The sequence below is a fragment of the Solea senegalensis genome, linkage group LG4 (assembly GCF_019176455.1).
Source record: "Solea senegalensis isolate Sse05_10M linkage group LG4, IFAPA_SoseM_1, whole genome shotgun sequence".
Lineage (NCBI taxonomy): Eukaryota > Metazoa > Chordata > Actinopteri > Pleuronectiformes > Soleidae > Solea > Solea senegalensis.
The window spans coordinates 16,496,906-16,523,676 of NC_058024.1; the positions used below are offsets into that span (position 1 = coordinate 16,496,906).

A 26,771-nucleotide genomic window follows, 5' to 3' on the forward strand; every position below is an offset into this window, starting at 1 on the left:
ATTCTAAGTAGTATACATCTAAATCATCACACTGTCAATTTCTGTTCTGGTTGGCATCACTTAGCCCTCATGTGGATGAATAATCCATCAACAATGGATTCAAATACTTCCATGGCTGAAGCCATTGCAATATTTATTTGGGTGCATGTGGTTATGTAACTGGCAGACAGAAGATGCTTGTAACTATTTGGAGACATGTCTAACCCCAACCCACGCACAGGGGAGAATAGGAAAACTGTGATATGCACTATAATGACTGTTTGCAGCAACTTTAATTAGTTGTGGACGTGCAACGCAAATGTCCTTGGTAGGAGAATAATATTGTCTGCTGGTGCTGAGTGTGACTGTATGAGGTATCTGGGCATCTGTCTCTTTGTAGCAGCAGTATCAGTCTCAACAGCCACTTAGAACAGATATATGGTAGAAAAAGTTGGTTCTCTGGTCTCATCCTTAACATTATTGCCGATATATTCCGTGGCAATCATCTAACTGCCTGAAATATGTAGAGGTCACACTAACTGACCCTCCCCTGATGTTTCTCTCCAGCTGTCTGGAAAGCAGTAATGTGGGCTATGACAGTGATGAGACCAACGCTCGTAGCATATCCAGCATGTCCAACCGCTCTTCACCTCTCTCGTGGCGCCACGGCCAATCCAGCCCCCGTCTTCAGGCAGGTGACGCTCCTTCAGCCACAGGAGGATACCAGGGGAGTAAGACCGGCTCCCAGTACACCTCCCATACCATGCCATCTCGCTCCAGCCGCCTCAGCAACACATCTCGCATTGAGCTTATCGAAGGCTTGGACGTGGATGCCATTGACCTCAAGTCTGGTTACCTAAGTGACAGTGACCTATTAGGAAAGAGGCTGCCGGATGACGATGACGACAACCTGGCAAACGGGTAAGAGAATCTGAGGGTAATTGTGGTTTTGAACCTGTTGTTGCCATGATAAAATGAGTCGATGGAGAGACTGCAGGCAGTTGGTACTGGGTTGTCCTTTCAGCCTCTAACCACGTGACTTTGAAAAAGGTCAGTCGCAGGCTCTCACTGTAATTGCTGAACAATGTTCCGCACAACATCTCATTTGGATGCACAGACCGTCAACTGCGGTGCCAAAAACCTTTATGAAGAAATGCTATATCGTGCTGTCATGGTGGATTTCTGCCATTGCCAAACCAATCAACAAGCTTTCACCTTCAGTCTCTGCAGAGGCACTTCCTTTCTTGCTCTTTAACGATTATGCCCAAGTGCTTTTTTCTTTGTCAGAATCCTTTTGCTGACTCTTCACAGAGCAGATAACTTATCAGTTATTTTTTGTGTTATGCAGTGAAGGCACCACCTTACCTTTAAAATGACAGCACCTGTGGTTGGCAGAGACATACAATGGACTATAAATGATCCTGGCAGCTGGGTTGAAAGACCTGTAAATAAGTACATGAATAACAAATATTGGTATGATGTATCTGTGAACAGCTTTCTTTGGTTTTTATTCCTCCTGGTTTTTGTTGGCACCCTCCTCTTTTTCTTCTTCTTATCATTATTATTATAATAATAGTTTTTGCATTTTTTATTCAATTCCTTCCCTCAACTTGACTTAACTGACAGTGAGAGTCGGAGAGAGAGGGAGACAGAATCGAGGACAGCTCTCAAGCAGCTTTATCGCAATTGCACATGCAGTGGGATTTAAGCTCAGCCTGGAGTTCTCGCCAGGCCCCGCAAGCTGGGTCACATTCTGACTACGGAGAATGTTAATGAGAAAATGAAGACATGACATGAGTGGATGAGTAGAAATTAGAACAAAAGAAAGAAGGGGGGTGTCAAATTTATGTGGGTTTAAATGAAGCGCTGTAATATTTGCATTGCTGGAGGATGGCATGAAAGATTGGATGTTAAGAATCAAAAAGAGACATTCACTTAAGTAAAAAAAAAAAAAGAGTGTTCAGCCATTTTTAGCACCTAGAGGTGTTAGGAGAGAGGTGAAAGCAATCAGAGAGTAGAACCCTGAGCAGGTTAGGATTAAATATGGATTATGTCATACAGGTCCATTCCTCACAGTCCATGCCCTCAAAATCCACTTAAATCTGACATGTATTCTGTTCCCTCCCCTGCTGTATCAGCTCTGTTGGGGTGATTCATATTAATAAGTGTGAAGTGAACTTGGAGCCTCACCCGTGCTTTCTTTCACCATTTTTTGTGTTTTGTTTTTTTTAAAACATGAACCACTTGTTTTTTTTTTGCTGCTTTGTTGTTGTTGTTTTTTTTTGCATATGCCGCGTCATGTTCAGTGTTTGCCACTAATGTCAGCGGGCCCCGGATAAGTGTGACTGCAAGACACCCTGATTGTTATAACTGATCCCTGCATTCGATTACCACTTATGCCAAGAGGATTATGGGTGTGTTTTGATGCATACATGCTATGAAAATGTCCCTGTGGGTTATCTCAAGAATGATAATGGGATATTGTGACTGCCAAAATGGACTGAAATATGGAAATCCAGTTATTTTCTCTCTGACCTTGAGGTTTATGCTCGTGCTTGGAAGATAAAACTGATTTCCATGCTGGTCAGTATTTCCATGTTTATTCAGTGGGAAGTATCCCCGGTTCCCCGTCAAGACTACTGGAATACTCTTTATCAAGATAACAACAACTTTTGTCGTACTGTACACGACTAGCTTATCTGTTTTGATGCAGATAAGTTTTTCAGGACTGCGTGTCCTCATTTCCTTGCGATGGCATCTTCTCAAAAAGTCTCTGATACATTTGCATTTCTGTTGTACATCCCTTGTCACACACTTGCACTAAAGCTCATTCAGAACCATTAGCTACCAGCTCATGAAAATAGATCAGGCTCCTCTTGCGTAACCATGGAAACCAGCTGGAAATAGACTGCAAGGCAAAATGTGGTTTGAGCTCCCTTTTTTTAGTTCTAATATACTTGACAGCATCAGAATTGTGAGAATGTTTGCAGATGCAATACCAGCATTTTGTATAATGTCTGGATGGGCCTGGAAAAATAAGAAACTAGACATGAGCAAAATGGAACTGCGGCACTTTAGCGTCTGATGGATATTGATTGATTCACACTAGACAACACTGGCGAGCTAATGCTGGACGTGTGCACACTGACAGTAATCACTGCTCCTGTGTGTCTGCCTCATTGTTAATCTGATATCACATACAGCCCCATCTTTCCATCAGAGAGCTTCACAGATTAATGATAATCTGGTTTGGACAAATTATTTATTCTCTCTGTCTGGAAATATGAACCATTCCTATGTTATGTGATGCTGTGATTGCAAATATTAGTGTGTATAATGATTATTTTCACCACTAGGTGGCAGATGTATAAGAAAATGAGCATTCATTTATCACCAGTCACAACAACCATTCACACCTATGGTGAAATTAAAATGTCCACTTAACCTCCATGTTTTTTGGACTATGGGAATAAACAGGAGGGGAGAACATGCAAACTCCATACAGAAAGGGTTGCAAAACTGGGTCTTTGTGCTTTAAGGCAACAGTTCCATCCACTACTTTGCCGTGTGACCCCAGAGAAAGAGCAGTGAGTCACAAATTCACATTTCATGACGAGCTGTTTACTCGTTTATTATCTTTTATGGCTGGCCAATCGGTCCCAATAGCGCTGCAAAATGCAAACAACAGAGTTGCGTTTCCATTCCTCCTACTCCTCTGAAAACACATCCTGGCCTTTAACTTTGTAGTTTCTTTACCGAGTCGTCACCAACTTTAAATAATGTCGGGAAGGTTGTACTTTTATAACAACTTAAATAGCCAGAAATTGTAGCCTGCTGCTGATCATTATAGTGAACTAAAACAGACTCAAAAATCTGAGGCACTGCAGAGCCGTGTGGGACATTTCTGTGTTTGTTATGACGAGGAACAGCTTTGTTGCAAGCTTTGTAGTATGTTGCAAGAAAAGGTGTCTCTGTTTTGTCCCTCTCGTGGATTAACACTGGACTAACATTTAATACACTAAAGCAGTCTTAAATACCTCTAAGTATTTATCATGACAGTTGTATATTACTTGATATACATTGATATGCATACATTGCCGATTTACTCTCAATCATGTAGTTTTATGATAATAAATCCCAGCACTTAGTGAGAGACCAACTTTGTTTCATGCGTCAGTGGAATGTCGAGATGGCGTTTTATTTAGCTCTGACCGCGTCTGGCCACGCCAAGAATCATAACCGTTTCCTGTGGTGGCTTTCTTCACACCATGTTGGTAAAGTTCAACCATCAGTCATGTGATATCTGTCAGCAAGCCGTATTTAAAAAGCTGGTTTTACGAGGAGCAATCATCACATTCAGTAGCAGTAATCATAATTACAGTATATTGTTGGTGTTTGGTTTGGTTTTTCCATAATCTGGCATGTAAATGATCTCTCCTATACGGCGTTCAGGCTCATTTTATTGGTGTTCAGTCAGTTATGGTTAATGTTTTACAGGCACTCATCTGTAATATTATGTGAGCACTGGTTCCAGTTAACTTTTCATGTCTTATGCAAACGTTCATAAGGAAAATGACTTGTTTTTTTCCCTAATGTGGGCCTAATGTTTGTAACAGAACCCTTCCATTTCACAGGATGCCCAACTACCAGAACATAGCTGGCAGATAATATGTGTGATATGACGATGAAAAAGGCAAATATCTTTCAGCGCTTGGTTTGCCTTTAAACTCTCACAACAAAATAGGGAAGCATAGTCGGGAGCTAACCTGTAATTAAGAGCTGACAATGAGTGTGGTGCTGACGTAAATGGTAAATGGACGGCATTTAAATAGTGCTTAAGTAGTATTAACGGCCACTTGTATGCATCGACACATAATTCAAACAGCACTTCTATGGCTGATCTTGTCAAAAGGCAAACAAAGTAACCTACACACTGTCATACTTAGTGCAGGTAAGAGAGTGTGTGGGATTCTGTTATGTGATGCTGATTAACCTCTAAAAGGCCGTTGTGTTCTCTTTCCAGTGTAGACTGGTATGTTGCAAATATAACAATTTTGGTGATGATAAAGAATTGAATATTATAATATGCCACAATATATTTCTTATACGATAAAACTCTCTTGGGTTATCACAGACGAAATGGGTGGTTTTACTGTTGATGTGATATTCAGCTTCGCAGTGCATTAGATCTCTGAACGGCACCATCTGCCGTTCATAGCCTCACGCATGACAATGAACAAAGCACACTTGCATTATGGCTACATTGCGAGGGAATGAACTGGTATATGCTGCCCTACTGTGTAGTGTAGTGTATGTCTGTTATCGTGGGGATTTTCGACTGTACCACCAGCTTGTGTCTTTACACGGCAACACATTGTGTAGGCAGCAATATGGAGAATACAGAGAAACGAGGCTTGTTTCAAAGCATCACACCTCAGATCATGCGGCAACATGGCTCGGGATGTGCTGCCATAGCAACCGTCTTCCACTGACCCAGTGACGGGCTGCCTTGTGTGTCAGTATAGCTTTTGAAATGATGCGTGTGTGTGTGTGTGTGTGTGTGTGTATATCTCTCTCTCTGCTGATATGTGCGAGATGGAGAAAACGAGAGCGAGACATAGTGACAAAGAGAGAGCACAGAGAGCTGGCTGGTGTGAAGATGGCATGCTAACTAACCACTTAATTAAATTGTTTTGTAATTGACTCTGTGGGGGAAGAGTTGTCTGCCAATAAGGCTATTGTTTTTGTTTCCATTTGCATCTCTGTATTGCCAGGATTTTCAATAGCTCTTGTTGTGAAAAATCATTTAATTCAAGCACTTATTTTTTTCCCCAAATCTGGTTTGGAATGCTGAATATTTTCCCCTCACAAGCACTTTCTGCATCGCATCACTCTCTTCTCCTACATTACTGTACATGGTAGATAAGCCCTCTGCTTAGTTTCTTCCTCTGGCAATGTCATTTATGTGGTAACCAGAGTAAAGCTTTCCCCAAGGTAGTTGTGTGACCTGTTAAAAGCAGGTCATGCACAATACGATTGTGTGTGTGTGTGTGTGTGCAGTTTTCTAAATACTTTACAGCTTCACTCATGGAAACTATGGGTATATTGACAAACATCATAATGCAATGACAGGGTTTGCTGCAGTCATGCGATCCTGGATCTGTTCCCCTGGCAGTCTGCATTTAATTTCCCTTTTCTGTGTTAGTCTTTGCTTTAGCCCTTTGCTGTTGAAACCTCACACGTTTTTCCGACTCATTTCGAATGCATCTGCACTTTAAATGTCCTCTCTGGACTGTTCTTCCGCCAGTGCTGCTGGGATTCTTGTTCAGTGAGACCACTACATGCTATCGGTCAGTCATAACTCAGCGAGAAAGTATGTGGTTCTGTTGCCTCTGATACAAACCTCGTTTTGAAATGTTTTATTTGGACCTGTGTAAATTTGTAAGTTGCACATGTCTTTAGAAGCAGCATCAATGAGTTATGAGTCATTATTTGGCAGACACCAGGGCCCCCCCCCAAGTTCAGCAGCTCAAACACATCTGTTCTCATCCCCCAAATAAAGACTAGTGAAAATACTGCATCGACGTGGCCCTCACCATCACCCACCCCCTCTAAAACAAACCCTCACTATAGCATCACCAGCCACATAAATAATGGACCAATCCAAATGCACCCCAGGGTGTCTGAATCATGCCTGTATCATGTCTACATGTGGTCATCTGTGTGTGAACACAACCAGTGATTAATAACATAATATAATAAGTGGACTTTTCCCCCAGGTGGACAAAACGCATAAATCACACTACAAATCACAACAATGAAAACCTGACCATATATTCTACTTGTTAATCCAACATTCCCCGTTCATTTACTGTGTCCCTTGGCGTTGGTAGAGAAATATCAGATGCTTAAAATATGTATCATGCTGTGTTTTTTTTCCCAGATTAGCTCATTATTTATCAGGTTATGTAAAATGTGGCTCCGCTTCAGCTCTGTGTTGATGTGAAGCCGCGTTGAAACAGTTCAGTATTTAAGTGCTGTATCAATCATGCTGATATGAATGCGTCTTAGTGGAGCTGAGATAAAAAAACAAACAAAAAGAAAACGGGGCCCAGCACAGAGTCATAAAGCAAGAACAGCATTATATTCTAGACTACCAGGCTGTTATTGTTGGTCTCAGGGCTGAATAGTGCATCAGTACTGTGGGCTGCATCTGTGTGGTGGAAAGTTTCCTGCCTGAGGTCGATGTAGACTGTACATTAATTTCCAGTCCAATAATCAGGCCGCCGCCTGATTATTCAGTCAGATTTCCGGAGCGTTTTTGGGCAGGGACGGGTTGGTGTGCAACCGACTCAGACGCATCCACTGATGCATCTTCAACCTGGTTACTCGATAACATGAAGGCATATCAATCATATTTGTTTGGATGCAGTCATGCATAGAACAGTGAAATTAGGTAACGGATCAGAGAGCTTTTTTTTTAATCTGAAATCCTTTTGAATTAATTGTACCTAAACAGACAGTGTTTGTCTCCGAATCCAATGGCTAAAAATGTTTTAAAAAAAAATAGTGACTCCATTCTTTGCTTCCCTTCAGGCACTTACATAGCATGTATACTGGTCATTAGAGTGGCAGGGCCAGCTTTGTCTCACAGAGTCTCCTGCTGGAAACTCTATGTCATTACACCACATGGAAATAGCAACACATTTACTGTATCAGGATACTTTCATTATATTTTGTAAATTGATAGTTTCACCTGTTCATAATGTATTCAAATGTTTTATGATTGATTTATGAACTTTCCTAATTAAAAAAATAAATAAATGTATAATGTGGTCAGCCAAACGTACATGAAGTACCCCCCTTCTTATTCTAAACCATTTATGACCACGGGCAGTTTTCATGGTGCAGACTGATGGCCCCTTGGCTCCAATTGAGCCTACTAAAACAGTAGGGTTAACCCAACCCTAACCCTAACCCACCACAGTGACAACAGTTTGGGGAAGGACATTTTTTTCTTGCATGATTTCTTCCAAGATTGATGTGACATGAAGGAATCTTATATTTATATATATATCTATATATATATATATAAATATATATATATATATATATATATATACACATATACATACATACTATATTGGCATTTTCAGATTGCACACAATCCATGCACAATCCAATCCATATATGCAACACATATATTACGACGAACATAATATTAATGTTGAAAAAAAAATCCTTTAATGCGGCAAACGCATCTGAAAAAGCGCATCCATTTTGTTAAACATTAGCACCTGGGTTCAATAATGATCTTGCAGCTGAATGGGAGCAAATCCCTGCAGCCGTGTTCCAGAATCGTATGAAAGGCCCCCTGTAAAGATTGGTTTTTAGCTGCGTATAAATACCCACGATTTTGAAGGATATTGTCAAAAAAAAAATCCAACATAGACCTCATTGTTCACGTGTCAACATAGTTTTGGCCTCATGCTGCGTTTGATTGTTTTTAAGGTTTTCACCCTGGCTGAGCTCACACTGTTGAAAAACGACTCTTGTCATGAGCTTGTTAATATTTGAGCTGTAATCTGATTTACTACTACGTGATTGCCATTTGACTAAATATTTAAAACCTTTTTTTTTGTAACTTCTTCTCAATACATTTTAAAATAAATGTTTTAGGGTTGTATGTTGCAACACAGTTTACTGGGGTGGCAACAGTGATATATCAGAGGTAACAACAGTAAAGGTCAGATCATGAAAAGGGCCTCCTGTCTGTTAACCTCAGTGAAAACATGGAAGGGTCCTCACGGCTTCCTATAACTCCTCGCAGATGGAGCCGAATCTCTGTTTTAACGCTTTATAAATAGTCGTTGGTGGCGATGTTAATGAATGACCTTATCGAATACACAGAGGATGTTTCTGACCCGAGCCGTTTGGTTATCAGTGTAGGACAGCTGGTACAATGTACAGCACAAATAAGACTACAAGCCTGTTTTTTTCTCGCCTGTTTGGCAGCTCTGTGGCCGGACTGAGATAAACAGGAAACACATGGAGACACTGGAACAATAAACCATTTATTTCAGTCACCACAAAAGACATGAGCATCCAGGTTGCTCCATGTGTTGCTATGATACGCGGATTATCCAAGGAGTACAGTATTTCAATGACTTCTTTCTTGTTTGTATTCAAAACAGAGCAACAAGTACGGGCGGCGATCTGAAGCTCTCCTGCTCTGATGTTGATCACAGCAATGATAATGAAAGTAGAGGCAGACACAACAAGCTTGTATCTCGCGAACATCTCAGTCTGCTGAAGACATTTTATTGGACGGATCTGATGTGCACACTGGCAGGAGAGAGGAGGGGGGAAAAAAAGAAACTGCATTTATGTTTTAAAATGTGGTTTGATGTGGAAAAGCAGACAATGGTTTGTCTTTGTTTGTGAAGTTTGGATTTATTGTAAGCATATTAGATTTCCCTTGCTTTGGAATCTTCTGTAAAATGAAATGAGCAAAGCATTCATGCTGTTTGGTTAAGTAGTATATGTTTGACATAAAATAATTCCAGCTGGACTCAGGCTGGGTGGATGGGGTGTGGGATCTCTTTGGCCCACAGAGGCTTTACCTCCTTGGTCTACAGAGCAGAGATCTGGTGAGATCATCGCCATGGATGTGTTCCACTGCTAATGAGAAGGGAAGAGGAAGGTTTTCCAAGGCTACTCATGCCTCAGTGGAGGTCCCTGTGTCATGTGTGGTTTTGTGGTTTTACTTGCAGTGATTTCAGAGCTTACCTTACACTGAGTTTTTCCAGCTCGGCCACAGAAGGTAATGAGTGAAGCTGGAAAACGGTTTTATTTTTAGTGACATGAATGATGGCAATAATCTCCTTAAATGTAAAAGGATATGTTAGAAAAAAAAGACTCATTTAATTGGTGAGATGTTTCAGATGTCAGTTCCAGATGGACGTGACACTGTTGTCACTAAAATAGCAGTTACACCATCGCCATTCTGAAACACTAATGAACAGAGAGAGTGCAAAATGAAATGAAAGACTGACTTTATATCATTTTAAATATCTGCCCAGCTCTTATGCTGAAGTTTCCTACTCAGCAGACATAGAGCATCATGAACATAGATGATTGTGTTTTTATAATCATTAAGTGTATTACGTAGTATATAATAACTAGCATAGTTTTTCTCTTAAATCAGACTTGTTTTTCCTCAGAAATACAGTCCAAAATTCTCTGAGTGAATGTTGGGGGTCGGTGAAGGTTGTTTAGTAATCTACGATGGAGCTATGCACATACTTATCTCCCCCAGTGATGACACAACTACAACTCCTCCATGCTTTTACAAAGGCTGCTTTGCAAATACTGTTGCAAAGCCAAGTACATTACACAAACTATACTCATAATGCATGTATTTGGAAAAACAATAAGCAAATACTCTCGATCCTACATGTAATATGGACGCTATGGCAAAGGAACTCTCCAACAATGTAGTATTACTCTTCCATTAAGTCGAAAGACACATAATGAAATTAAAGAGAGGATATTTTAGGACAATTAATATCTCTCGGACAATTAGAGATTAATTGTTCGGGAGATAGGTTACATCTTCTTCAATGTAAGGAAAATATGCTTATTGATTTATTTGTTACTCGTGTGTATATGTATTTATATTTATATATAATACATTTCATACACAAGGGCAATTCAATGTGCTTTACATAAAACCAAAATGACATTTAAAATTGTTGAAACAAATCAAAATGTGCAATATGGACAAAACCCCAATTATAAACAGGTCATCTGTGCAAAGTCAACAGAAACATTAACCTGCTTTATCAGCCGTTGCAGAGTAATCAGATTACTTGGTGGCGATCACCATGGTTACCACAGCCGGCCAGACTCCCCTCCCTCTCTCCCCCTCTATCTGAGGTGGTGGAGTAGGAGGAGGGGGTGTGGAGCAGGAGCCGCGTGTCCGCAGGCTGAGTGACTGCCTTTCTCGCTCGCCGAACGGGGAGCGATAATCTCGGGTCTCAGCTCGCGGACGGATATGAACTTTCTCATCACTGCGCTGATGTGAGGACGTTTTTTACTTTTAATTAAACGTTGTGTCACAGATGACGGGTCGTGTTTTTGTCAGTAAAGTGTCTTCTTCTCCTGCTCACTCTGCGCCGAAAGCGGGAAGAACAGTGCGTTTTACGCCAAGGTAAAGGTGATTATTACGTCAGTGACTCACTGACGAGACAACTTTTTTCCGACGCTGTTTTAATATTGTGAATTTAGTTCGGCTACCTTGTGTGACCATTATGTGAACATGACTTTTTAAATAGTTTACCGTTGAGTGACATTAGCCGGTAAGTCACGCATGACTACCAGTTTACCAGTTTAATTCGGCTGTTTTTACTCTATTTTCTTGGTGCTTTGGGGAATAATATTACGCTGAAACTATTTTAGTAGACAATGGAGTTCGGTAATCGGAGCACGTTACCACGAAGTTGAATACAACCACGATACATGAGTTCAAGATTAATTCGCCACATTTGACTGTATTTTGAATTACGTATTTTTTTAATGGAGTTCAGTCAAACTGGGATTTTCTTTTCCACAGTTGGAGTATGTTCATGAAGTGGCTAAACAGTTTAATGAAAGTCGATTAGTGAATAACAAAATATTTGTGGCTGATTCTACTCTATCTTTAGTGCTTAATATTGTCCTATTATCTTATTTAAATACGTATTTTGCGTTAATATAGTTCAGTAGTTTGAATATGTTCATTGATGGGCTATTTGGATGTCAGCCATGTTGACTGGTCATAGTGGGAAAATCACAGGTGTCAATAATTAAATGGCTGAGTTCCATTTAGCTTCCTTAGTTTCTGGGTGCATGCTGACTCATTGTCACACTGTCCTGACTTACATGAGGTGTACAGAGATGTTTCCTGATAAAACAAGTCAAAGTATTTGAACACATTTAAACATATGTTTAAACTTTATTTCATGAGGAGGTCAAATTAAGATTAAAATCACTTTTACAAGTTGAATACAGAATACAGCCGATGAACAAAGTTAGGCTGTGGGTTCATTTGGCTGGTTTTACTGCATGTTTGCTCTTACATGAATGAAGATTTGATCCATCTTTAATATGCCTGCACTGAAGTTCAGTGAATATATTACTTAATTGAGCGTTCTGACATATGCGTAGGGTGCAAACGTGATGCTGAATGAAGAACGTCATGGCGAAAAGTGCAGGAGATTTACATGTTGACACTGTGGTGCAACATCTGTGGTCACATTTTTTCTATAGCGAACACTGTGGTGCTGTTACCACAGCTATCTGTATAATGGAGGATGTCTTCACCACTCATTCAGCCCATGGCACGCATTTCCAGCGGCCTTGTCTTTACTGTCCTTCATCCAGCACACAACACGCACAGTGCCAAGACGTGATGCATCCATCTTGTGTGCAATTTTACGCAGTTTTAAAGGAACAAAAGTGTTCCAACACGAACAGTGTGCAGGTTCAAAGATGTACCAGATTTAACTACTGGCTAGTGTATATATGTATGCATATATATATATATGCATATATATATATATATGCATATATGCATTTATATATATACTGTCTCTAGGCATCACAAAGACAAAAGGGACAAGATGTCACACACACACAACAGTCACAGATACTGTTTTAAGTATTATGAAAGTATTTATGCATGATGGATGTGCATGTGAGTTTAAATCCATGATTTTTTTTATCTGTGATACTGTGAGTCTACTCCGTGCTCTATAGGGTGCCTTCAGGATTTGTGATCTCGTGTGTCTCCTCGGCATCCTAGACTCCGCTTAAATCAAAAACATTTCCACGACAGCCTCGCTTGAATAATAACACAGACACACATATCAGACAGATTTTTGGAGTTGTGCCACAGAACACAAAAAGTTAATTGCCACCCTATGTATGAAGTATGCAGTGTGCTGGAGTACTCCCACCCTCTCTCCTGTCTGGATTTCACCCCTGAGAGCAGACAGTTTGGCTTGTAATATCAACAGCCCACAGCCCCTCCTGCCTCTTCTCAGCCTGGCATCCCCGTGGGGTTATTCATGGCCCCTGTGTTGCTCCTGACAGAGGTGGTATTGTTCTAACATACCACAGACATCTGCACTCGGTGTAAATCTAAATTAATACTTGTTATTGATGGTAGGGGCGAATATAGTTTTTTTTTTTAAAAGGTCACATACCTGTGGCCAAGAATGTATTGATGTATTTGAGTTTTACATTAAAACCATTATGAAGTTCGGGTGAGCGACAACAACTCAATCTAGCCATGTGATTAAATCCTGCTCTGAATGTGTACACGCCATTTTTGTCTCCCTGTATTTTTCTATGATTTTCCGTGCTCTGTGTCTCTGTTAATTGCAGACTGCTGAGCCACAAAGTGCATTTTCAACCCAGTGAGGAAAAGTAAACGGAAAGGGAAAAGAACTGATTCAGCTCAAGCAGCGACTTCGCTTTTAAAGGCTCTTATTAATGTACCTTTTCCACTGTGCCACAATTTTTGTGCGCCAACACAAATTTGATTACCACCTGTGTTTGCCAGAAGAAATGGTGATTTAGCTTCCAGGAGATATTTGTTTTATTCACCAAGGTATAATTGCTCTTCTAAAGCACATAAAAAAAAAAATGTTTTACTGTTCAATTTTCAACTCTGCTGAACTCCGAGCTGTCCTGTTCTCATGTGATGTTGGGGTTGACTGAGAGGCTGCGTCTCATATTGAACTGTGATTTGCTTTTTACTCTGATGCCCAGTGTGCAGTTTTCTCTTGGCGGTGTCGAGCTGCCCATCCCTGCTTTCCTTGGACTGTGGCTGCATTTGTTTCAGGATGATGCAGTACTGCATTGTGGGACGGCAGGAAGGGTCAGGAGGGTTCAGTCGCCTGTCTCTGCATTTGTAGAGTGCACCACTAAAGCCCAAGCTGTCAGATACACATACATTATCCTCTCACACGGAGCATACCCTGCAAAGTTTCTCCTGTAGTTAAAGCTTGCTATGGCTTTGCTTGCTTGTCATGGGGATTTATAAAATTGAGATGAAGTGGATAAGTAGATTTAGTTTAAAATAAAGTTTAAGTTTGATATTGTATTATTTCGAGCAAATAGCACTGTCGCATTTTAGCAAAAGGTTCATGACCCAACCAAGCGCCATTCTGCATGGAGTTTGCTCGTTCTCCTCATTTGTGCATGGGTTTTCTCCTGGTACTAGTGAATGGTTGTTTGTCGCCGTATGTTGGCCCTGCGATGGACTGTTGACCGGTCCAGGGTGTACCCTGATTTTTGCCCTGTCTGCTGGGATTGGCACCAGCTTCCCCCGACCCTCAGGTGGAGGATGAAGCAATAAAATGACTAAAATCACCAAAATAATGGTTGAAACAAGATAACAAAATAAGTTTTCGATCATCTTTAGATAGACAGTTGGTTTGTAAATAAATCTGTATCATAATATCCAATCCTGAGGAATGGTGCACCTTATGGCCTGGACTCTGAGGCATTGTTGAATTGAATCAAGTCACCAAATCACCTGCTTGTTTGAGATGGATGTATCACAGTTGAAACCAGCCTTTTCTACCTTCACAGTGATTTCTGCAGCTTTACTCAGTTTCATGTGGTTGTCATTTATTTGAGAGGAGCACCTTCATCAGTGTCATCAATGTATTGTTTCAGTTGGGATGAGAGCAGCTCCATCAGCAGTGGCCTCAGCGACGGTGATGGCGATGGCTCGGACAACCTCAGCTCAGAGGAGTTCAATGTCAGCTCCTCGCTGAGCTCCCTGCCAAACACACCGCTGGGTTCCAGGCGCAACTCCTCTGCCATGGTGAGCTGAAACACTGCACCCAACACTTAACATCACAATGTGATACTTAAGTATTCCTCCATCTTGTGATGTTTGCAAAACCACTGCTTAAGATTACAGCCTTTACTTTCAGCCTTTACTTTTTGCTGCTGCGTTCTGTGATTTACCTTATATTGTGTTAAATTATGATTCCGGTTTGCTTGACAAAGGCCACAGAAAGACACCACAGGCCTCACCTCTGTCATTACGATGAAAGTAGATTCACATGCATCGCTCACGGGGCACAGCCATCAGTGCACGTTCATTGAAAAGCACAACAGTTTCATATTCGATGCTGAGGGAGAAAAGTATATCGGACAAAAATTGTCATTCCAAATAGAGAAAATCCACTTGGAGCAGTCGCTCATGTCTTTCTCACATGATAACTTATTACACAACTATAGGATTAGTGCTGATTTGCAGAATCCTCGCTGAGAAGAAATTAACATTAGTGGTGCTCAATGAGCCATCTGTCACTTCGTATCTTATTAATAGTGTGCCAAGAAGCAGCCTGTTCAGTTTTGTCCTCAGTGCTGCCTCCTGACGTCATTTTTGTCCTCTGGGTAGTGACACATTAAAAAGTGTAAGCTTTGGGTTTAGCTGTTGGTTTATATCTGAAACTGTTAAAACAGAATGCTTTTCTTTGCAGTTTTTATTCTCCTTCCCCTTTTTCCTGTCTCTCTCTCTCTCTCCCTCTCTCTCCTTCTCTCTCCTTACCACTGGTGCAGAGCTTAGATGAGACAAAGATTACAAAGGACAGTCAATTCCACTGACTGCCGCACTCACTCTGCCTTTTCCTTCCTCTCTGCAGCTCCGCACTGATGCAGAGAAGCGCTCCCTGGTGGAAAGCGGACTGTCCTGGTATAGCGAGGATGGCAAAGCCAACGCCAAGCTCAGCAGCAGCAGCTATGACACTGGGAGTCTCAAGACAGAAGTCCCAAGCAAATGGAGAAAGAAACCGCCGAGCCTCAGCGAAGTCGAGTCGGGGAGTAAATGTGAAATGAAGAAGCCTCAAGGTTTTGGACAACCGGGGAGCTTCAAGAAGAGTCGTAACCCTCCTGTGGGCGTGACCTCTCCCATCACCCATACATCTCAGAGCATGCTCAAAGTCGCAAGTGAGAGTTTAAAGCTTATTTTCGTTCTGTCTTAGTCTCCCGTTTGTTCGTTATTTAGATCACTGCAACAGTTAACTTGTTTTTTCCAATGAAATCCGTGTTATCCATACTGCATTATCTCTGTGTACTGATTCCAAATGTAAAACAGAATATGTCAACAGCCAAAATGGATATTTGCATGGTGTCGAGATGAAAGGAGAAGTTTACCCTTGAGTTTTGATTTGTAGCACAGTGTTCCGATGAAAATTAAACACCATATAAACATTTAATTGAAGGAAAAAGAGATATAATGTGCCTGAAAATGTTCAACTAAATTGTTTCTTTGGATTTAGTGGTGCACCTAACATTTTATCATATATTGATCAATGTTTATTGTGTGTTCAGCTCATAACCACTACAAAACAGTCAGGTGTTTCCCTGTTGATCTAATCAGCAATGTGTGTGTGTGTGTATACCCAAATCTTTCAACTTATTGTTGTTTGCAATAATTTACATAAGTATGATTGCATATGGGAAATGACAAATAGATGACCCCTTAAAATTGTGGTACTGAAGAAAAATGTGGGTGCACCTACATTAAAAAGTTTGGTGCACCAGTGCAGCCAATGTCTGGAGCCCTGGCCCAAAGACATGTTTCTTTTAAGGCCTGTTTATGTGTGTGGAGACATTGTCTGTAGTCTGCATCAACTAGATTTATTTCCATGTTCATGTCCCAATGAAAACATTCATTAAATCATTAAACAGGAGATTAAATTTGACTTCAAACATCAACATGTGCATGTTTGATTTGATTTCAGCTTTGAGAATTAAATTGAACAAAATTAGTTCTGATTGGGGTTTGACTGTAGTTTGAAGGAAAAACATACGTAATGGAGGCACTTATTTTAGGCTTACACAGTGACTGTTCAGATCTGCTGTATTTGCTTTTATTGAAGCACTATAGTTATGACTTTATTTTTAGCCTTAGGGGAAATGACTGTTTGTTGTGTACATACTTTGTCGAAGTGAAAATGTCACTGTCTGGAGATGTAAAGGCAGTTTTGTGCTGAAATGAAATATACCAAATATTGGCATGGGGGAAAAAAATATTTAATGTGATAAATAAAAGCAAAGCAAAGTCATAAGCATTCAAAAACAACCAAAATAGCCCAGCATCATTTATTTAATTAGATTTACCGTGTTATGTGGCATATGAACTTCGGTTATCCAATCATTCATCTTTTTGGTAAATAATAATTGTAGTAATGCTATTCACTAACTATGCAATGTTCTTTTCTTCTTTATGCAGCACCTAAAAATGAGAAACCACTGGACAAATCCAAGATGTCCCTTAAAGCTGCAGGTCTACAACGGTCTCGTTCTGATGCTGGCAGGGATCATCATGGAGAGCACCGCAAGCCTCCATCAGGTTTAATAAAACCTACTGCTGGAGCCTCCTTTGGGTACAAAAAACCCCCCATGGCCACTGGTACAGCCACTGTTATGACAGCAGGGGGCACCACCATCTCCAGTGGCTCTGCTACTGTGGGGAAAACACCCAGGTCATCTGGCATTCCTGCAAAGCCTGTGGGAGGAGGAACACCTTCAGGTCGAAAAAACAGTTTTGATGCGAGCAGTGAGCAGAGCTTCCTGGGGCCAAACGCCAGGAACAGCATTCAATACCGCAGCCTGCCTCGACCGGCCAAGTCAAGCACGCTCAGTGTGATCGGTCGCCCTGCAGCTCGGCCCATTAGCAGTACCATTGACCCCAGTCTGTTGAGCCTGAAACCTGTGCCCATGGCCTCTGCAGGCCCCAGGATGAAAGAGCTTAGTAGCTGCAGCAGTAAAATGGCTGCTCGGACCAGTATAGGCCCGGTGAATCAGACCGACCGAGAGAAGGAAAAGGAGAGAGCCAAGGCTAAGGCTGTGGGAGCTGACATGGACTGTTGCTCTCTGAAAAGAGAGGACACTCAGTCAGAGTCAACGGGAGAATCTACCATGAAACTGCATGGACTGAGACGGTCGGGCAGTAGCAAATACCCTGAACTGTCATCACCCACCACACCAAGGTCTCTCATTTACATTCTGCTCTGTACACTCAACTTAAAATACTGCATTTTTTGTATTTCTCTGCCATCCCAATTACAATGCTTAGGGATGGCGTCTCATCTGTGATGCCCACAGGGTTTAAAACCAAAAAATATCCTCTTTCCTCAAACATTGCCCCAGCTAGTCTAAACAATCCACTGTGCTTACTGATAATTTTATTTTCTGGAACTGAAGAGTAGACGAGAAAATGATTTGTCAGAAATTATGTTGTTGAATCTTTTTGAGGCAGACTTCTTGGAGTCAGTCATTTCAAAACATCTGATGCGGTGTACAGTACATGAGTAGAAAGAAGTCGAAAGTTGTTTTAATGTTCATTACCCACCATAGTGATAACTTTATTTTGAATATCATTACTTAGCACTTTATGCATGTTTGTTTTAGTTTTTTCTTCTGCCTCATTCACAGGATGCTCAACACTAAGTCTCTGGGTCGTCCACCCAGCCTGGCTCACCTGGACAAGGTTAACTCCAACAGTCTTGACTCCTGCGTGACCATCCATGACCTTCCACCCAAAGTCCCCTCGTACGCCAAACTTCAGGACTTGGCTGGCTCCCACACAGCTACCCGCCTCACTCCCAGCCCAGCTCCTGTCCTCCACATCGATTCCTGTTCCTACACCAGTGACAGCCTGAGCCTGAGCGCGTCGCCACTGCTCTACCCCAAGCTGTCTGGCATGCACCGCAGCCTGGAGTCCCTGCCACTGCAGATGAGCGTCCCTGCCAGTGCAAGGTTTGTCTCAGCTGAGACACGTGACAAGGAGGAGAGGGCTACTGGAACCTGGGGGGGCGGGAGCAGAACATCCCTCAATCTCTCGGAGAGGCAAGTAGCAGAAGTATTTGATGTTCAGTCGGTCAGAGGTTTTTGTCCACTTTCTTGTGATAAGTATGTTATTGTTTCAATGAGGAAGTGAGCTCTTATTTATGAGATGACAAGTAAGTGGGTATGTGAGTATCAGTTGATAGGTTTAGTCTGAATGTGAGAAAAAAAAGAGATAAGTAAGTCAATGTGACCCAGTAACTCTTGAAAACAAAATATTAATCAATCCATTTTCCTCCTTTTGAAATTACAAAATCCAGTGTTTCCAACATTGCACTGCAAGTTTCTTGGCAGCTGACTTAGAATCCTCCCATATTTATTCCTTTTCTTGGAACAGAAAATCTAAGCTGTCATTTAGGTGATGAAAGTTTGAATCCATTGGAAATTGTTTGGAAATGGCCCAAAGAATGTCTTGACAAAGACGGGTGCTTTTTATTTTTATTTTTTTTACAATCTCATGTGCATGAAAGTGCCTAAGCTGCCATGTGGCAAGACGTTCTAACATGTATGTATCCTACTAATCTAAACTGATGTTTTGACATTTTTCAGCTTGCAAACAGACCGGAATACCTTGCCAAAGAAGGGTTTAGAGTAAGTCTAAACACTTCTTTATTTAAAATAATAAAGAATGTGCTGCATCTCCATTGTTTGATGTTAAAATAATCTCTCTTTTCTCAGACGCTATGGCTCAAGCCTCTCAGAGAGTGAAGGAAGCAAACCGGGCAGGCGCCACTCCCACAACATAGTCAGCATGACAGAGAGTGAAAGCCCCCCTCAGCTGCCTTCTCCCTCTCGCCAACTCCACTCGTCCTCTGGCAAGGCTCCTCTCACCAACGTGGGTGAGTCGACTTGGCAGCCAAGTTCTAAAAACACCCACTATTTTAGCTTTGAAACTAATCTTTGATAAGTCATCCATCTAATTGTTGACAATTAATCAGCGGAGAAGATGCGGAGTACATACTCGGGGCTTTTACGCTTAACAAACGTTGACACCGTTTGTCAACAGTGGATTCTGTCATATCCAAGCTGTGAAGTAGTGGCTAAATAGTAGAATATCAAATGTAACCCTGTGAATATGATAAGCCTATAACTGCACTCACATGGACTTAAGTTCAAGTCTGAAATATGCAGAAGTTGAAGGCAATAGGGGGTCAACAGGCTATATTTATCTCTATGACTGTTGTGGAACTACGGTTTTGCCTTTCACTGAGTCATCAGAATAAGTGGGTTATACCAAGGTGTAGGCCTTTTGTGTGTGTGTGTTTTTAACTGTGTGTGATGTGTGTATGTCCACCAGTGTGTTTTGCGTGCCACTCACTGTGTTTTACCAAATGTGTCTCTTTTGTGATAGTTGCCCCCATTTCCATTGGCACTCCAAGGATATCACGTTCTAACAGCATAGGCCCCCCCAGTGACTCAGCCTGTGAGCTCTATGGATCCTCCCCCATGGGCAGCAGTATGTTGGTCGCTGACCGGCCAAAAAGCATGATGCGGTCAGGGTCTTTCCGTGAACCCGGGGAAGATGGTGAGCCCACTTATTTGAAGTCACCCAGCGCGACCTCAAAAACAAACCTCTGCACTCTTGTCAATCTATTAAGTAAAATGTTAGGCTGTCACTGGTTTAAAGGAACAACGAAAGTGGAGTGGGGTTTTGTTCCTCCATTTTATATTAATATTAAAAGTAACTGAAGGATTTAAAAGCACTGTAATGACCCAAATGTAAACTTTACAAGTAACTAATAACTGAAACCTGACACTTTTTATTTTTTAAACACATGCATTCTTAGACAAAATGCAGGTTTTATTTTATAGAACAAAATAAGTTTGTTTACAGTGTTTGTTTACATAGTTGTGTAATTGTATTTTAGTAAAATGTTGTAAAAAGTGTTGAATCCCTGCACTGTTATAATTTTTTTTAGGATTTGGAATCATAGACAAAGTTAAATTGTACTGTATCGTTCTTAATTATATCAATGTCCACCTTGCCCTTCTCACAGTACATGGCTCCGTACTCTCTTTGGCATCTAATGCATCATCAAACTATTCCTCGGTGAGTAGATTCTACCATTTTAATTACTGTAATAAACAGTTAATCCCTTTTGTCTTTGTTCTAAATATGTTTTTTTTCCCTCTGCAAGACATATTGCTGCAAAGAATAATAATAAAGCATAAAAACCTAAAAAATTATGAAGTGGTCCCAAAATCCCCAAACAATTCTTTTTCTGTATCAGAACACTGGCAACTATGCTGATTTTTATTTGCCACGCCGGTAAACAGCATAAATGTATAATCTATTAATTATCTGACTAATGTTGTGTTTTTGGAGCTGATATTTAATTGTTCAGTCAACTAATTGCACACATTCTTAGTCATTATACAGACTGTACGAACAACACAGTTGTGTAACAACTTTAAAAACAAATGTGTTTGTCTCTGCATTGGGGATTCAAATCCCTGTCCAGTAAAATGTTTCTGATTTCATACTGCCAAATTCTCCCAATCTGCTCGGCCCCCAGTCTTTGCTTCCAAAATATAATGTTACTATAAAGTTTAACAGCATAGATTATTAAGATTCCGCCATGTTGAGCCAATACAGGGAAATGTTTTGGCTGTAGTAGATGTACAGTATGTCACTTTTATCACCTCAGGTCTCACCTTAAAAATAACTCTCTGCCCTGTTCCTCTTCACTGTTTATTTGCTTTTACCATGCCTTCATTAGAATGAGGAGAGGATACAAGGGGAGGTAAGGCCACTGTGTCAAAACTCTATACCCCCACACTGCGTATGTCATCTCCTGTTGATGGTCCATCGATCAGGTGGTGTTATCAAGGCTCACTGAGTCTATGACCACTGATCTCTATTTCTGGAGCTCATAACATACTTTAATCTCATTTATCTCTTGTTATTCGTTGTCATTCAGCGCAACTAAATGCTAAAATGAGAGTCACAACATTTTCATGAAAACTGTTGGTGCATGCGAGGAGTGGTGAAAATTCATTGACATCCCATCATTATAACATTTCCTGTTGGTTTAAATCATATTTGAAGTAGTAGTCCCTAGTTTGTTTCTTGAGCACTTTAATTTGTTGAAATCCTCTTTGCATCTTGGTAGTCAATACTTAACGTTGTCTGGAAAAAAAATCCACTGTCGGTACACATAGATTTCACTGGTGTTCCTGTCACTGACTGTGCAGTTCATCAGTTTTCTCACCATGTGACGTCGTCAGTACCAATGATCCTATATTGGTAACATCGCAGCCTGCCATTGCATCGCCAGCATCAGATATTTATATCTGTATATCCCATACAAATTGAAGTGGATTTTAACAAATAACAAAAGTTTTACAGAAACAAATGTCAGACTCAAGCTTTAAATGGGCCCCTTGCCCGGCAGCCATTTTGACATTTCACAGTAGGAAAATCACAGGTGTAAATAATGAAATTAAGGGTGATTCCATTCAGCTTCCCCAGCTCATGGGTGCATGCAAGTTCTCTGTCCTGACTAACAGGAAATGAACAGAGCCATTGTTAATGTAAGACCTGTGCTGTTTCTGCTAACAATATGTTTAAATGGCCGCTTTTGTGAAAAGTCTCTGTTTTGGAATAATACCTTCCAAATTTTGTCATTTTAATTATGTCACATTTGTTGGCCAAAACAACATTTAACACACCACCATCACATCATCATTAAATTAATTACCATATCCAGCACTTCTCTCTCCTTTTGTCCCACTTACTGAATATGGCGCCTGTAACTGCTCAGTCTTACGCCACACTCTGTTCACAGCAAATCCGCAAGTTGAGGCGCGAGCTGGAAGTCTCCCAGGAGAAGGTCGCCAACTTGACCATGCAACTTTCTGCCAATGTAAGCGATTCTTCTTTTCTATTTTTGCCACGAGTTAATTTGTCTGTGACTTGGATACACTAAGATGTAAGGTCACCTATGCATACTGTAAAGTAAGTGTCCCTTAGACAGCACATAATGGACACATCAGGAGACACTTTGGCCCTTGTTACTAGGTGTTTCTATTGACAATAATTCTCTTTAAACTTTTTCCATAGGTTTTTGCTTGACAGACTTCCCAAACCTGATTTCTCTAATTTTCTCACTGTGCAGCTCTTTTGTCACTCACCAGATTTTCTTAATCTTCAAATAACTTGTTAATATATATGTAGATATACAGTAGATATAGAAAACACATTGACTAGTGTGGGTGTATTTGATTTGTATTTGTATGACACCTCCTAATACTCCTGTCCCTCTCCTTTGTCCTTCTGGCTGTACTGCCTGCTGGACTGGCTGCTGTCCCCTGCATTCGTTACCGCTGACCCGCACATCTGGATGCTGGGTGTAGCAGCTAGGCCAGGTTTGTTGGAGTGCTGCTTTTAGAGGACTTTTCTCTTCTTCATCAGTGTGATTGGACGCCAAACCATCACGCCTCTGCTGGGTTTGCGGTGTGGTACAGTCGGCCCTCATCGCCTAACTTTGAAGTGTGTCGACTGGGGCTAAGCTAATGATCTTGTAGAGCGGTACATTTATAAATACAAATATGAAATTAGGCTCCAACACTGCTCCAAGATCAATAAAGTGTATATAATATATATAATGTATAATGTGTTTATGAAAATGAAATGAATTTGCTCTATCAGGAATTCATCTTCATCATGTAATACATATAAGCCCCCACAAATTTAAATAAATCCATAAAATATATAATACAAGTTTTTCACCGGCAACTGAGTGAGGCATTTTAGCCTTGAGGTCAAACACGCTGCAAGAGGTCGATTGGGTTTGTCCCCCTGTGCCACAACGCTGCCCTCCTTCACCGCCATTACCCTAACCTCCTCTTTCATCTCTGACATCATCCACAGCTGTCCACCACTCCATTCCCTCCCTCTTCCCACAGCAGATGGAGAAAGCCATTTGTTGGTGTGCTGTGAGTGTGAGACTGCAGACTGATTTGATTCAGATGGTGACTCATACCTGTCACATCTCTCCACCCTCTCTCCTCTCTCGTTCTCTCTCTTCCTTTTATCGCTGTGTCTTCCCCTCAAAGGCTAATCTGGTAGCGGCGTTCGAACAGAGCCTGGCACTGATGACTGCGCGCCTGCAGACGCTGTCCGTCTCCTCGGAGCAAAAGGTATATTGGCGACGTATTGATTGATTGAAAGTCCAAAAATCCATTACACTTAAACACTTCCTCAAAAAACACCCAAACATGATCATGGTTTTGTGTATATTTGATGTAGTTCTGGAAATGAGATGCCAGTGCAAAGGTTTGCATGATGGGATTTCCATGGTGTCCTCAGCTACTTAGTACAGACTGCCATCCTTGCTGAATGCAGACAGACATACCACGATCCTTGGATCAGAAGAATCTTGGTTCAGTTACCAGTCTGCAAGCTAACTTGAATACCCATTGATGCTTCCCCTCTTCAGGACTCTGAGCTCACTGACCTGAAGGATACCATTGATATTCTCAAGGCCAAAAATACAGAGGCCCAGGAAATCATCCAGGGGGCTCTCAACAACCCAGACATCACACCCAAAGGTACATGTTATGTGGATGAAGGGGTATATGAATTATGGGAATTTCAAGAACATTTCCTCTTGATAAGAAATTTGCTCTCAACTCGACTGGTTTTCAGAGCTACAGATCAATCGCCAGAACTCTTCGGAAAGCATCTCCAGCCTCACCAGCACCACCAGTCACTCCAGTATGGGAAGCCTCAAAGAGCAGGAGGCCAAGAAGAAGAAGAAGAAGAGCTGGGTGAGGACTCGCAGACTGACTCACAGTGATTACATAAAACACAGCAGAGATTTAACAGTTTAGTCAGGGATATTAAAAGATGAGTCACTTTTAAGCAGACAATCACAGCAGGACTTGGAAAAACAGCTGTGTGCTCCACACTCATGGTTGCCCCAAATAAATTCACAGAACAATGTGCAGTGGTTCATGAATATGATTTTCTTCACATCATCTATCAGTGAAAGTTGTAAAACCAGTTTGGTATAATTCTAATAGTTATTATATTTTAATAGTTTAATTTAAAGTCACACAAGTCAAATGCTGCAACTACAATCCCAAGATTTAAGGGTCTTACTAATAAATCTGCAAGAAATATGTGGAAAAGGGAAAAATACATTTAGTTCAAATAAAAGCCAAAGTTTTCAAGTGTGTGTTTTTCAGTTACACTGACTGCAGAAACTCAGTGTGTTAGTTTGTTCTGACTGTGAACGTGTGATTCTCCTCCTCTCTCTTTCCCAATCTGTTAATAAGTCTGACTCTGGTCTCTCCTTCATGCTGCCCTGATGTTTATTTTAGGTCTTGGAGGTGAGTGATGTTGCTACAGTAAATTAAGCTGTTTGCCTAAACCCCCCCCACCCTGCACCCCCACTCACCGGGTCCCAACCCTTCTCCAGCCTGCGTCGCCCTAATGAGTCATATTTGTGCAACGTGTGGAAAATATTGTGTCACTAATGTCTTTTCAAACTTGATTCTCCTGTGTTTGTTCCATGTTATGATAAAATTAATATGTCGTCGTTTAAGGCACCGTGTAACCGGCTGACATCACCGGTACAATGATGAATTGATGTTGAAGAAACAATGCAGAGATTGTTTTCTTGTTTGATTGACAGCTACATAAAGGACAATGTATGAGGACATTTCACAACACAGTAGCAGAACTTTAACAGCAACTCGACACCAATGATTTCATGCTGTTGTAGTTTTTAGCGAGTATTCCATCCTCATTGTCGTCTCACATCTCTTCTCTGAACAGTTGCGCAGCTCCTTCAACAAGGCCTTCAGTAAGAAAGGGCCCAAGTCAGGGCCGTATGCTGACATTGAGGAGATCGCTACCCCAGAATCCTCTGCTCCTTCCTCTCCCAAAGTCCACCACACTAGTGATAATCCAACAACAGTTAAATCCTCCACCTCTCCGTCATCACCAGGGTAATCTACAGTCGTCTTTGAACATAACACAAGAGTGTGTTGACACAGATTGTATTTGCATAACATCATACTGTTTCTGTAAAGAGTTTGGTGTTTTTCTGCTAATCCTTGCTACCTGCTCTGTTCTCAAACATTGTGTGAACCAAATCTCTCCAGACTGTGTGAAGGAGGTGAGGAGATGGATGATAATGTTGTAACGGAGCTGAAATCAGAGCTGTGGGAGAAGGAGAGGAAACTGACCGACATCCGCCTGGAAGCTTTAAGCTCTGCTCATCAACTGGAGCAGCTGCAGGAGGCCATGAACAGCATGCAGGTACTTTTGATCAAATCTATCTCTTCTATGCTTAGAATTTTGTAAAAAAAAAAAAGTGATGTGATTAGTTTTTTTTAATTTGTGGTTTTAATTGTTATTCTCTTTACATGCATAAACTCACATATACCACAGTAACCTTTGAAACATTTGATTAAACTGATTTCACCTGCAGAGGACAGTGGAGAACCTGAAGGCTGAGAATGACCACCTGAAGACGGGTAGTCTGTCCCCCTGTCCATCTCCTGGACCCTCCAGCTCCGTCTCCCAGTCCTCAGGTCTCACTGCACTGGGAGGTGTGTCACCACGACAGTCAATAGCCATGCATGTGCCAAAAAGCTACAGCAGAGGGCCGAGTGATGGGAGCAGCTCAGGTACTGTTTGATACTGAATCTGGAAATGTAGAGTTACATTGTTGTTATCAAATTTCTTCAGTAAGGCTCATTTTAAAATCCTCTCTTTTTGGTTATCTGGTAGATGTCCACTCCACAGATTCTCTCAGCCTTTCCTTGCAGAGAGATGATCACCGTGTCAGGGTGGTGGTTTGTGTTGCAGACCTGCGTGTCTTCAAAGATGTAAGTGCGCCATTTTTTTCTTCAACTCCTACTGT

At 41.3% G+C, this 26,771-nt stretch overlaps 1 protein-coding gene across 2 annotated transcripts in view; it reads left to right on the forward strand.

Annotated features, from left to right (window-relative positions):
• nav1b (neuron navigator 1b) overlaps positions 1 to 26,771 on the forward strand; it is a 76,301-nt gene that overhangs the window by 41,604 nt on the left and 7,926 nt on the right. The window contains exons 6-25 of one of the 2 annotated variants that reach the window (XM_044024866.1): positions 547 to 900; positions 14,707 to 14,857; positions 15,687 to 15,990; positions 17,279 to 18,038; positions 18,484 to 18,897; positions 19,444 to 19,485; positions 19,573 to 19,733; positions 20,246 to 20,419; positions 20,892 to 20,944; positions 21,615 to 21,638; positions 22,683 to 22,760; positions 23,254 to 23,262; positions 23,953 to 24,036; positions 24,336 to 24,447; positions 24,545 to 24,666; positions 25,222 to 25,230; positions 25,679 to 25,851; positions 26,008 to 26,164; positions 26,337 to 26,535; positions 26,639 to 26,736. In XM_044024866.1, the coding sequence (XP_043880801.1) occupies positions 547 to 900; positions 14,707 to 14,857; positions 15,687 to 15,990; positions 17,279 to 18,038; positions 18,484 to 18,897; positions 19,444 to 19,485; positions 19,573 to 19,733; positions 20,246 to 20,419; positions 20,892 to 20,944; positions 21,615 to 21,638; positions 22,683 to 22,760; positions 23,254 to 23,262; positions 23,953 to 24,036; positions 24,336 to 24,447; positions 24,545 to 24,666; positions 25,222 to 25,230; positions 25,679 to 25,851; positions 26,008 to 26,164; positions 26,337 to 26,535; positions 26,639 to 26,736 (3,478 nt within the window). The remainder of the gene's footprint in view (positions 1 to 546; positions 901 to 14,706; positions 14,858 to 15,686; positions 15,991 to 17,278; positions 18,039 to 18,483; positions 18,898 to 19,443; positions 19,486 to 19,572; positions 19,734 to 20,245; positions 20,420 to 20,891; positions 20,945 to 21,614; positions 21,639 to 22,682; positions 22,761 to 23,253; positions 23,263 to 23,952; positions 24,037 to 24,335; positions 24,448 to 24,544; positions 24,667 to 25,221; positions 25,231 to 25,678; positions 25,852 to 26,007; positions 26,165 to 26,336; positions 26,536 to 26,638; positions 26,737 to 26,771) is intronic. The other variant, XM_044024867.1, reaches the window with a different exon arrangement.